The sequence below is a fragment of the Wyeomyia smithii genome, chromosome 3 (assembly GCF_029784165.1).
Source record: "Wyeomyia smithii strain HCP4-BCI-WySm-NY-G18 chromosome 3, ASM2978416v1, whole genome shotgun sequence".
Lineage (NCBI taxonomy): Eukaryota > Metazoa > Arthropoda > Insecta > Diptera > Culicidae > Wyeomyia > Wyeomyia smithii.
In genome coordinates, this window is record NC_073696.1 from 76,654,887 (window position 1) to 76,666,293 (window position 11,407).

An 11,407-nucleotide genomic window follows, 5' to 3' on the forward strand; every position below is an offset into this window, starting at 1 on the left:
GCACAGCAGCAGCAGCCTCAGTATCAAACCCCGGAGCAGATTTTGGAGTCCCTCTCACCGATCATCACCGAGTTTGTCGTCAACGAATAAAACGGAGTTACGTTCGGACGCTGGTTTAACCGCCAACAGGACCTCTTCGAGAACGATGCAGGCCAGCTGAATGATGCGGCGAAGGTACGTTCACTTCTCCGGAAGCTTTTCGCACAGCCGCTATCTCAACTACATCCTGCCAAAGCTTTCCAAGGACGTGAAGTTTGAAGACACAGTCAAGATTCTCAATAAAATCTTTGGACATCAAACGTCAACGTTCCGGAAGCAGAAGCAGAATTCAGAACCTAACACCGGATCATTTCAAGCGCCTCATTGTCGTCAGCGGATTTAAAGCCACAAAATATGGGGATGTCCGGGCAAGACTACTTTTCTTGTTAGAGAATGTCCAATCGTTAATTGATGAGTATCAACGCCTTGTAAACTTAAAGGAAGACGCCACGATCATCGAGCATCAAAGCAGCGGCTCGAAAACTACAGTTCACGCCGTCAGGGACAGGAAGAGTGCACCGTATCAGCGAAATTCTTCGAAGCAAGAAGGTAAGAAACCGAAGACACTATGTTGGCAATGCGGTCAAATGCATTTTGAGAAGAACTGCCTTTCAACAACCGTGTTGGACACAAAGAAGGATACTGTTCCTGTTTGAAGAAGACGAATCAAACGATGTAGATATCCTGAAGGCTCCTGCTTCTAAAGATCCACCAGCTGAACATGAAGAAGTTCAAGAACTTCCTCCGCCACCATTAAAAGCTCCACCACAACTCATGGCTGAAGAACAACAACCCCTCAGAACTGCTGAACAGCCACTAGACAATTAAAAAATGTTCCTGAGTAGTTGGACGATGAAGAGCCAGAAACCCCTGATTGACCTAGACGGCTCGTTTCGCTGCCTTCCAGATTCCAAGGGTATCGGCTGTTTTAAGGAGGGAGATGTTACATCAAGGCAAACAGTGAAAAGATGTCCTTGACATCAGAGTGGAACATTTGATTATTCTTTGTCCAACCTCGAATGGGAAATTGATGTTTTTTAGTAAAAACTCTTAAATTCATTTAAACCTGTGGATCAGTGATCAAAACTAAATTTCATTTTTTATTAACTGTAATTTAATTTACACTAAACGTACCGTAGAAAGATAACAATAACAATGTCGTTAATTAAAAATCATCTTCCTTTTGTCTTCCGCAAATCGCTCCAGCGCTAATTCAGTATTTTTTTTCACGATTGTTGCTAACCATCTACCGATGAACACTCAGCAAGCCGAGAGAAATCAACCGCTTTTCAACCATTGTTGACTTCAGCCAGGTTTTCACCAGACGTAATGTGCTGAACGAGTGCAATTTCAATTGCTTTCTCTGTCGCAGGGAAGAAAAAATGGGTTTCAGCTAGCAGGTCTATAGAATCCAGCTCTTCCAAATCCTTACGATCTGCTCTCATGCTGCTGCAATGTTGATACCAAACTTCCACCTCTCCAACAAAACTGTCAAACTAAACTTTTGGTTTTGCGCTTGAACTCTTCCAACGACATGCGTAATACGTTAGCGGGATGCAGCAAGGACAACGTACAGGCAGGTGCAGTATCTTCACCGAACCGTGTTTCCAGTGCTCGGTTCCAATACTCCAAGCTAGTTGATGCAGGCGGATTTGCCAGGTACTTTTTGTCTTTGGTGGATCAACTGGAAAACCTGTGCAATTCCATGCAACAAGCATTTTAATCAATCATTTTTCATCTAGCTGATACTTTACACAGATGTTTCTATGGGCTAAAGATGACGTTTTGTGCTATTAGAGTCACTGAAAAGAAAATTCTGCACCAAGGTCAAAAACTAGGGGGGGGTAACGCCCCCCCTGCCCCCCTCTGGCTACGCCTATGTCACTTCCTAAACGTGTTCTGCCTTATTGAAATCAAATCATTTCTTGCAGAACGAACTTCATTTCAATTAGGCGAATCAGATTTTCACAACAATTCAAACACTACAATTGGTTAGAGCCATGTTTCGTATCTTTCCAAAATCTTTTGACGATTTCGCATATAATTGGACCAACGTGACTTGAACTGAAACTCTACAATTTTTATTTTTGCTTTCACTTCACAAATATTTTCATATTTTAGTGTTACGTTATTAAATCATTATAAAACTGATTAATTTTTTTTTGTGTATGAGATAGCGCCTTTAAGTTTCATAAAAAATGTGCGCCTTTATTCAGACGTGCAAGTCGTACGATCCAAAATATAATAGTTACATTGAAGAAGAAAATGATTATTTAGGGAAATCCTTACCTACGTTCTTTAATTCATCATACCGTGAAAAGCATGGAACATAAAGACCAGTTCGGACAAAGTGGGTCATAATAAATTGAGCTACAACTTCTCTGAAATAAGCAGAACTGTATATTTTTTTGTGTAAAAAAGGCATTTCAAAACTCAAAATATCTTTTTGGGACGTTTCAAATATAACAACAGCCGGTGCTTCCTAGTATTTAAATTTTAAGAAGGTTCAGGTTTGCGCAAACAGTTCTGCATTCTCTGATATGCAATATTAAGACCCGGTAGTTTGCGAATCGGATGTATTTTGAAGTTGTGAGTAAAAGTGTACATTTTCGACAGATTGGTTCAAGCTAGTTTTATGTATTCATTTAATAACCTTAAAAAAAAAAACAGAAAGATTCGTGCTTAAGAGTACAGAACGCAGGCTTGACCTAGGATTGTTGATGTTATGACATTTTTTTTCACTTCGTCATATAAAATTTTTAGTTTCAAAATTGCACAGGATAAATAAACAAGAAATTGCTGCGCAGGCCATTCACAACCGTACGGGTTAGCGAGAAGACACTATTTACTAAAATTGGCACAATACGAAGCTGCTTTATACCATCGCTCGTAGATTGATACTGCAGATATGATTTCGAGTTTTGCGCCGTGATGATGATCGCAAAATAACTCTTCAATACATCAAAACAAAGCCCCGGTGTTACAGTCCGTTTCGGAATTTAAACTTCTTTTTATTACACTAAGATTTCGCAGCTAACTGTGAGAGTACAAGGACAATTGTGGGGCTAACGCGACAATATCACCGACACTAACAGTCTCTCCCGAGTCTGAATTCGACTTGACTGGCTTGTTAAACTAGCATCGAATCTCGAAACTCTTCAATACATATGACGGTAAAAAATTGTCTTATGATGCGCATCGAATTTGCCACCTGTGTCCAGGACCTGCTGATACGGAGCCTGCGACTGCTGTACAAGACCTATTTCAGTAGATAGCATGAATAATACAACCCATCGAAGCCACATCGCACAAACCAGAGTTACCCACTACCGTAAGGGGCACCTTCAGTCTAAATATTCAAGCCACGTGATACGTTATACGGATGGAAATCATGCAAATAAATATTGCTACGAGGACCGTACACAACCCTATGGTTCGGCAGAAAGACCACCATCATTTTTTGTACCAAATTATACCCAAATGCAATGCCAATTGGCTGGTATTATTAACCAATAACCGTATACTTGAATTCTTTTGTTCTATCTTTTTGAAGTCTGTGTTGAGGAAATAAGCAAAGAAAATGTATAGTGGTATACAAAGTTTGCTCAACTGGATTGAATTTGAACTAGTAAATAAGTTTTTCGCTAGTTTCTTTTTTAAAAAAATATGCCAACTGTAGTAATAAAGATGATTCCCCGAATAAAATTGACTTTCGAACGCTTTCCTTTGTATTGAAGAATTATTTCCCTAACACGACCTTTAGAAAGGAAGAGCAAAAAATTGATAATACAGTCAGGTTTTTTTTTACGCGGGGGATACGTACCTCGTAAAAAAAACCGCGTTAATTCGAAAATCCGCGCTAATTCAAAAATCCGCGTTAATTCAAAAATCCGCGTAAAAAAAACACGTTTTTTTAAAAATCCGCGTAAAGTAGTCCAGCTAGAAGGGCTTTAAAAAAAACCCGAGACACTCTAGAACCAGTATTTAATACAGTATTTAATTGTCCTCTTTGACGGTCATTCCGGATCTTTCGGTGGGCGGAGAGTATTTTTTGGACTATGTCTTTCACTAGATAAACACGTTTCTGGTTCCAAACTCACGTCAATTCAGAAATTCGTGAAAATTTTTTTGAATTAGCGCGGTATCGCGTAAAAAAACGCGTTAATTCAAAAATCCGCGTAAAAAAAACCGCGTTAATTCAAAAATCCGCGTAAAAAAACCGCGTAAAAAAAACTGGCTGTATACTTTTCCTAATATAAATACTACAACGATTGAGCTCTTAACCCTCTCTTCACCATGGTTACTCTAGAGCACCATAGGTTTGGATGCAAAAAGTCTTCAGAAATGTTTACCAATCCTACTCAAAATGCATAAATATGTTCTTGAACAATCAGTATATTGTTAAAGAAAATATTCATGCATTTTGAGTAGTATTGGTAAACATTTTAAAGGACTTTTCGCATCTGAGCCCATGATGCTCTAGAGTAACCATGGTAGAGAGAGGGTTGAACTCATTCAGGTTTCGAACGTCGGCAAGGGCAGTTGGTGGTAACAATGAGCCCCATCAGCAATACGAACCAGTGGCAACAAGGAGTCCCTCAATCGATACGAACCGGTGAAAACAAGAAGCCTCCGCCAGTTCTACTTCCAGTCGGCAATATGGAGCATCCACAAATCGCTACGTCCATCGATCGCAACAAGGAGCGATCGATGAAATCGAAAAGGCTTACACCGACCTGTCAGCATCACCAAAATATGAAATGATTTTATCAAAGAATAGAAAAAAATAACAACCAAAAATCACGACACCAATGTCGCATGTTTTTACATTTCCCAAATCCTTTTAACTATCGATCAAGATCCCAAAACCCGTATAGTGGTACGAAGAATTTACGCATTTGAAAATGACAGTTTTTTTGCACAAGTCTAAAAGTTTGTAAAAAGTTAAATAAATACTAAGTTTACTTTCCATCGCTGTCTCCTAATTGATTAAATTTGTGAAAAAGAAACCCAATCAGCGAGTTTTTGGATGGATTTCACATTTAGACAAGTTTACCAAGTATACATAAACTATGTTCCAAATTTACGATCGATGTGTTCTCTATCCATTCTTTATAACTTAAGGATCCAACTTTCTCGTATATTTTTTTCAACAGAATCAAAGTTGAGTTGTCCTGTTCATTTTGAACTGTATAAAGAATAAAACTAATGATTTGTCTTTTTCATTTTGAGAAACATTGCATATTACTATAACAGATTAATCTATATAAGACTGTTTCAGAGCAAATTTATGTTTGTTTCAATCGTGATAAATATAAATATGAACTGTGGAATAACTGAAAATCTTCATAGGAAGACTTCATGGATATAAACCAATTTTTATGTAGTTGGTTACACACACGTATTCGAGTACAGAATTTCATTCAGTTCAATCAAAGAATAAAATTACCATCACTTAAAATCATATTCCAGTATCATCAGTAATTTTTAGCGACTATTGAAGCTAAGGGCAATCATCTGTGTATATCACTTCGGCAGACTTTCCGATCAAAATTCAATTAATATACGCGCGCCTTCGACATTGTTTTATTTTCTCCACCGACCCAATTAGAAACGAATTATCATTTAGAGTTTAGCACTGTACCTTACAGAATTCCAAGTCTCTTCTCCATTACTGCGTGAGGCTGACGGAGAATCTCCGAATTTTCCTCTAGGTTGAAGATATCGCCAAACTCAACTAACTCATCACGCCCGGTCAGTACATCGCGGCCAACATTCGTGGACGGCAAAAAGGGTAAATGTCCAACCCGTGACATAGATTTAAGTTCCATCGTGAGCTTCAGCGGAGCAGCCAGACCTTCTCGGTTGCGTAGCATTTGCAGATTCAGATTTTGCCGGTGCTGATCGTACTAAAACGGTAGGGGTTAAACTGAGGAACTAGGGTTTGCTAGAGTAGACTTACGTTCAGCTCGGACTGTTTTAGCGGATGAACAGTTTGCAATTGAGCCGAGCAGCTTTCATCTAGCGGTGCAACATGACCGGCAAATTCCTTAAAGCTGCTAGGCATTTGAGGGGCAACTTTAATTGAGGCTTCCTATTGAATGATTATATTAAAGATTTATTTTAAAACATAATTTTGAACAGTTACCATGTTGAAAATATATAGAAATTTCCGTTCAACCACTCTAGAATATTGGGTTTGCACTGAAAGTTTATAATTCGAACCTTACAACAAGAATGATAATGCTATTTTCCTATAAACGCGAACACATTTCATGACAGCACTGTCACTTTTGTTTAATTTCATGAGGCGAAAATTCAAAGACAGAAAATGATAAGACTGAGCAGATTGTGGAATTGTTGCCAGTGGGCGAAAACGATTAACTCAAGACATAAACCGTAATTGAAACGTTTCAGCATGCTATTGGCTGAGAATATAATATAGTTTGACATAAAGCTGGCGCTATACTACAATTAAACTAGTTTCTTTTCGTTTTTCGTGCCTTTAACCGCAGCTTTTAGGTTGAAAATTAATCAAAAAAGTTTTAGACCTACAGACTCAACAATGTTAACATACCTTTTTTTTACAAAATAAAAATCATTTAATTTATCTCCTCAAATCATCGTTTGTATGAAAATAGCAGATTACCCTAGCACCATCTGCTGACATGTTCGTGCTGCGACATTGCGTCCTGTGTTTCGACTAGTGATAGGAAATATCGAGCAAAATCGTTAACGATAACATCGATAGTTTTTTGCAGGGGGTGCGAGGTCGCAAAAGCAAGAATAATGTCTGTTCACTTGTGAATTTTACCGAAGCCAATTCGGCCAGTAGAGAATTGGGAACAATAATTGGCTATTTTGGATAACTACTATGTGATATTTTGCAAGTGCAAGAAATAATTCGCATGCTTTGTACCACCTGAACTGCCGCCTGCGGCTTATCGATAATTATCGTTAGCGCCAAAATTTAACGATATTATCAATATGAAGCAATTATCGCTATTAAAGATAAATATCGATAACTTTCCCATTTCTAGTTTTGACAGCAGCGCTAGCGTAAGTATTAATGTCACATTGGGAACCACAAATATGTGTGAGATTCGTGAGGTTGAATGACAGCGCCTCTGACGATATTGTCGTGCGACGACTGTTATTGATTGCGAATTCTAAATAATGCGCTGAGCTTTTACCATGGGGGGCTAGGGGGGTCTATAACCCCTCCTAGAAGTGTTTAAGCCCCCCTCAGAATTTCTCACAGATAGATTGTATTCCATACTTTTTTTTGTCGTGGCTATTACGCAGGATCGATTCTCATGCTTAGCTCTGCTCAATCAGCTTTGTTAAAAGAGGTTGACGCAGTGGGTAAGATGTTTATTTCGATAGTTCGAATTTATAGTCCTCCCTAAAAATTTTCCTTAGTTGCGCCCATGGCTTCTACAATTTACAATTCAATGGGCGATTAAAATGACTGTTCGACTGACAGCTAGCGCTGCAGTAAAAATGATGATGATTTGTAGGCTGCATTTTAACCTATCAAGATTCCATTTGCAGTGAATTATTCCAATTTAACGTAGCGGGAAACTTTAAAAATTAAGATTTTATTCACTAAACGGTAGATTTGAACTAAGAAAATTCAATTCCAACACGCAATGTAGCTACCAAATCCTAGAAAAACAAAACCTAAATATAAAAACTAAACCGGATCTCATATATTTGCAATTTCATATGTATTTTCTTGACAGTAAGCAGTCTACTAGATGCTGCTGAAAGTTTCTAACCAGCTGTATTATTCTTGACGCCAAGAACATCCATTTTACGCAAATATCGCACGAAACAGTCTCCTGTGTATATCAGCCTTGGCTAAAAATTGAAACTATCATCATTTTTCTAGTTCGGAAGTTCAAATCCAGAAGTCGCATGGTCGTTTTTAGTTTTGCGTTAAATCGCCAATAAAAACAATTGTTTAAGAAATAATGTGCCTGTGCAATGTTATTTCGTTTAATTTTATAATTTACCTAACAGAATATAATACAAAATTGAAAGCATATCTAAATAAATTATTTGTTTTCAGAGCACGTTCGATGTTGTTAAAGTCTATCGAAAAAAAAAAATAAAGAACATAGGGGCATACGAGTAGAAGCAGCATCTTTAGAGGTAATTCAAAGTTGTTAATTGTTTGAATAAGATGGAAATATAATCTTATTTTGACGTGAAATTGTTGCATAAATTTCAAATCATTTAAAATGCAAGTTTTTGTTTGAAATTTAATAATTAGTGATCATTACGGTATTATCACATCGATACATAACAAGTACCAACCACTGGTAGGCTACCAGAATTCAGTTTTTTGAAAAAAACGTAAACGTTTTCGCACTATTTGAAAACGAAGAAAGCAATGTCTTCAAAAGCGAGGAGTCAAATGTACGCCGGCTTTCTTTCTAAGGTTGAGAATCAGAGCTGCCAAATTGTATTTTGAAAAATCTGTATGCACCTATAAAAAATCTGTATTTTTCTGTATTTTGGGCTTGGAATACGACCTTGAGCCTCGCCTGAAACCGTAAAAAGTCTGACAAAATTTCTGGAAGAAAACTCAGGTCTATAACCGTGTTTTTTCCTATGAATCGAATTAGGTATTTTTGTTCCAAAGTTTTCCCGCTTGATCATTTGGCTATGGTGTTCAGAAGAAATCAAAGAAAAGCAATTTAATTCCCTCTTAGTTAAATGCTAGACGCTCAGTAGAAGTCGAACAGAAGTAATAAAAGGGCAAAAGAAAAGGGTTGATTGTCGGCAAAAGAAGAGTGTTGGTTGTCGTCAACGCAAATACAATACAAATACAATCAGCCATTCCACGTTGATCGAAAAAATAGAATTTAAAATCTATACTGCTAATAAGGCAATCCACGAAACAGTTGCGATCAACTGAATGCAGTTTGTTTTCAAGTTTTGACAGCCTCATGTATGTTCGAAAGATCGCAACTTAGACTCAATGCGGATCGAAAAGCGTGAAAAACAAACGTTGTCCGATCGGTTGCCAATACAAGTGCCAATCCTTCAAACAACAGTGAAATATTACTATAGATTTTTTTTCTTCTACATTTAAAGATTTCGTTTCGGTTGTATTCTGGTTTTGCAGTTTAAAAAACAACAACAATGACAAACGGACATTCAGTGAAACGTCACCCGTGCCTTATGCGAGTCGGCCAGTTTGGTGGCTATGTAGAAAACGCATTCGAAAAACTGAAAACTGATGTTCGGGTAGAATGTTTGTGAAGCAGAGCTAGAGCTCCTCAATACGAACATTTTGTGAAATATCACAATTTCAAACCGAAACGTCCCTGAATTTCTGTACAAGTTTGTATTAAAAATCAAAATTCTGTATGAATTCTGTATTCTGTATCATTTATGTATCGTGGTCAAAATATCTGTATAATACAGAAAAATCTGTATACTTGGTAGCCCTGTTGAGAATGGTCAGAGCGCGAGAGCGATTATTGTTTTATCTTACTTAGGGCTGCGCAGTAAACAACAGCACGCAACAGTTGCACTTTGAAGTTCGAGAATTTTTTACCGCACACTTTTTTTTTAATGAACGTACGAGTAGAATGCAGGACCGAAGAATTTGTACCTTACTCATGTACAGCGGCCGCGTCAACCCTACAGGTGCCGATGTTAGATGAAAGAGATCGTTTGTAATATTCTTATAGAAAGGAATTGATTGTATTATGTGATTCAATATTCCAACGAAATGTATCACATCAAAGCCCAAATTAGCAGAAACTGATTACAGTAACAAAACAGACGGCTGAACGACAGTGTAATTGGTATACACATTATAATAATTAAGAATTATTGGAAAAAACATACCACGCAAGCTTAATAGCAAACAGGATGCTGGACAATCATCTAAAACAATTTCACCAACAGAAAAAGTAACCAGATGCTATTTTTACACTTCCAAGTTATGTTATGGTGATTTTCGTGGTAGTTGTGAAGTCATTTGTTCCTTCACGAAGCTTGATATGAGTTAAAGCAAAATATTTACACGGTAAAGACACTGATAAAGAGAGAGGATTCAAATGACCTACGATGTTTCTTCTTGTCTGGACAGATTGGGACAGTCAGTCAACATCTAATCGTGGTTTGCGAAGGTAGTCGAATATTATTTGTGATTGGCAATCTGCGTTGTTTGAATCAGACAATACTACTTTGCAATTGAATTTCAAAAAAAAACACAATAATGTACGTATACTCATATCTATATCAAGCAATTGTTGAAGTTCTATCTTATTATAAAGCCCAGAAAAAGCTTATCAATTTAGTGTATGTTCTAGGAAAACAAAGCTTTCTTTGGAGCAGCTGAATGCACTTTCACCGGTTGAATTTCACAAAACGTTCGAGAATGTTGTGGAATGTTGGCCCGAGGCAGCGATATTTTGTTCTGCGATGGCACCTTTTAGGAGTTTCGAATCAATGATTACGGTTTTTGAAAATTATTTGCAGCGGTTAAGTAACGAAAATAAACTACGGATTCTGCGCCTTCATCCCGATCTTGCAGGAAAATTACTTGACATACAACAACTCACGGAGGAATCCAGATATGAACAGTCGTGTGTTGGTTTGGACAAGCTGACTCCGGCAGATAAGAAGCGATTAACTAAGTTGAATGACGAGTATGATGATCGTAGTTGATTACAGGCTTATGTTATTAATCATCATTTCATTTTTTAAAGGTACAAGCAAAGATTTGGGTTTCCTTTCGTGATTTGCGTGCGAGAAGCGTCCAAATTTGAAACAATAGTAAATGGTGTTAGTGGCAGAATCAAAAATAATCCAGAAGCAGAACTTAACATTGCAATTAATGAGGTGAAAAAAATTTGTCGGTTAAGAATATTGCAATTAGTGAATAATTTATGAGCTGTGCTTTCCTACATAGAAGGGTTCATTTAGTCAATATATGAAAATGAAAATAGTATAATCGGTGAAATAATTTTTATTTACAAAATATATTGTAGAAATCGATAAAACTTGTTCCAATAGAAGGACAACTTAGTTTCATCACAAAAAAATTATTTAAAAAATTGAAGAAAAAATTAATTATATTTAGAAAAATAAACATTAATGTTATTCTCAAACGTTTGTTGTTTACACATGCCTAGATTACACATGCCTAGATTACACATGCCCCCCCCCCAAACCAGAAAGCTTATTAAAATTCTGCAAGAACCATGAAAAAACTCGAGAAATACCTTTATATTCATGAATGTTTGATTTTTTAAAGTATAAAAGTAAAAACCTAAATTTATCCACCTAGTGGTCAGACCAAGCCTTTCTCATTCGTACTTATTATTTTTTTAAATAGATTTAC

At 37.1% G+C, this 11,407-nt stretch overlaps 2 protein-coding genes across 4 annotated transcripts; one reads left to right on the plus strand and one right to left on the minus strand.

Annotated features, from left to right (window-relative positions):
* Nucleotides 1-5,597: 5,597 nt before the first annotated feature.
* LOC129727879 (proteasome maturation protein) lies at nt 5,598-10,049 on the minus strand. Of its 2 annotated transcripts, none has more exons than XM_055686129.1 (3): nt 9,907-10,049; nt 6,002-6,133; nt 5,598-5,948 (listed from the first exon to the last, which is right to left on the minus strand). In XM_055686129.1, exons 2-3 carry the CDS (start codon nt 6,104-6,106, stop codon nt 5,685-5,687), a joined length of 369 nt encoding a protein of 122 aa, XP_055542104.1. In that variant the 5' UTR covers nt 6,107-6,133; nt 9,907-10,049; the 3' UTR covers nt 5,598-5,684. The 2 variants fall into 2 exon arrangements, with proteins under 2 accessions (XP_055542104.1, XP_055542103.1); XM_055686128.1 differs by lacking the exon at nt 9,907-10,049 and adding an exon at nt 6,188-6,346.
* On the plus strand, nt 9,627-11,174 carry LOC129727878 (2-oxo-4-hydroxy-4-carboxy-5-ureidoimidazoline decarboxylase-like). Of its 2 annotated transcripts, XM_055686126.1 has the most exons (4): nt 9,627-10,087; nt 10,151-10,281; nt 10,374-10,712; nt 10,773-11,174. In XM_055686126.1, coding segments are annotated over exons 2-4 (525 nt in total). In that variant the 5' UTR covers nt 9,627-10,087; nt 10,151-10,279; the 3' UTR covers nt 10,957-11,174. The 2 variants fall into 2 exon arrangements, with proteins under 2 accessions (XP_055542101.1, XP_055542100.1); XM_055686125.1 differs by having other exon boundaries at nt 9,627-10,281.
* The last annotated feature ends 233 nt before the right edge of the window (nt 11,175-11,407 follow it).

Bases quoted from the DNA above. Each gene is read 5' to 3' on its own strand.
- LOC129727879 (XM_055686128.1), bottom strand. The intron at 5,949-6,001 runs GTAAGTCTACTC...CTACCGTTTTAG, and splicing joins TAAAACAGTCCGAGCTGAAC to TACGATCAGCACCGGCAAAA.
- LOC129727878 (XM_055686125.1), top strand. The intron at 10,713-10,772 runs GTATGATGATCG...CATTTTTTAAAG, and splicing joins TTAACTAAGTTGAATGACGA to GTACAAGCAAAGATTTGGGT.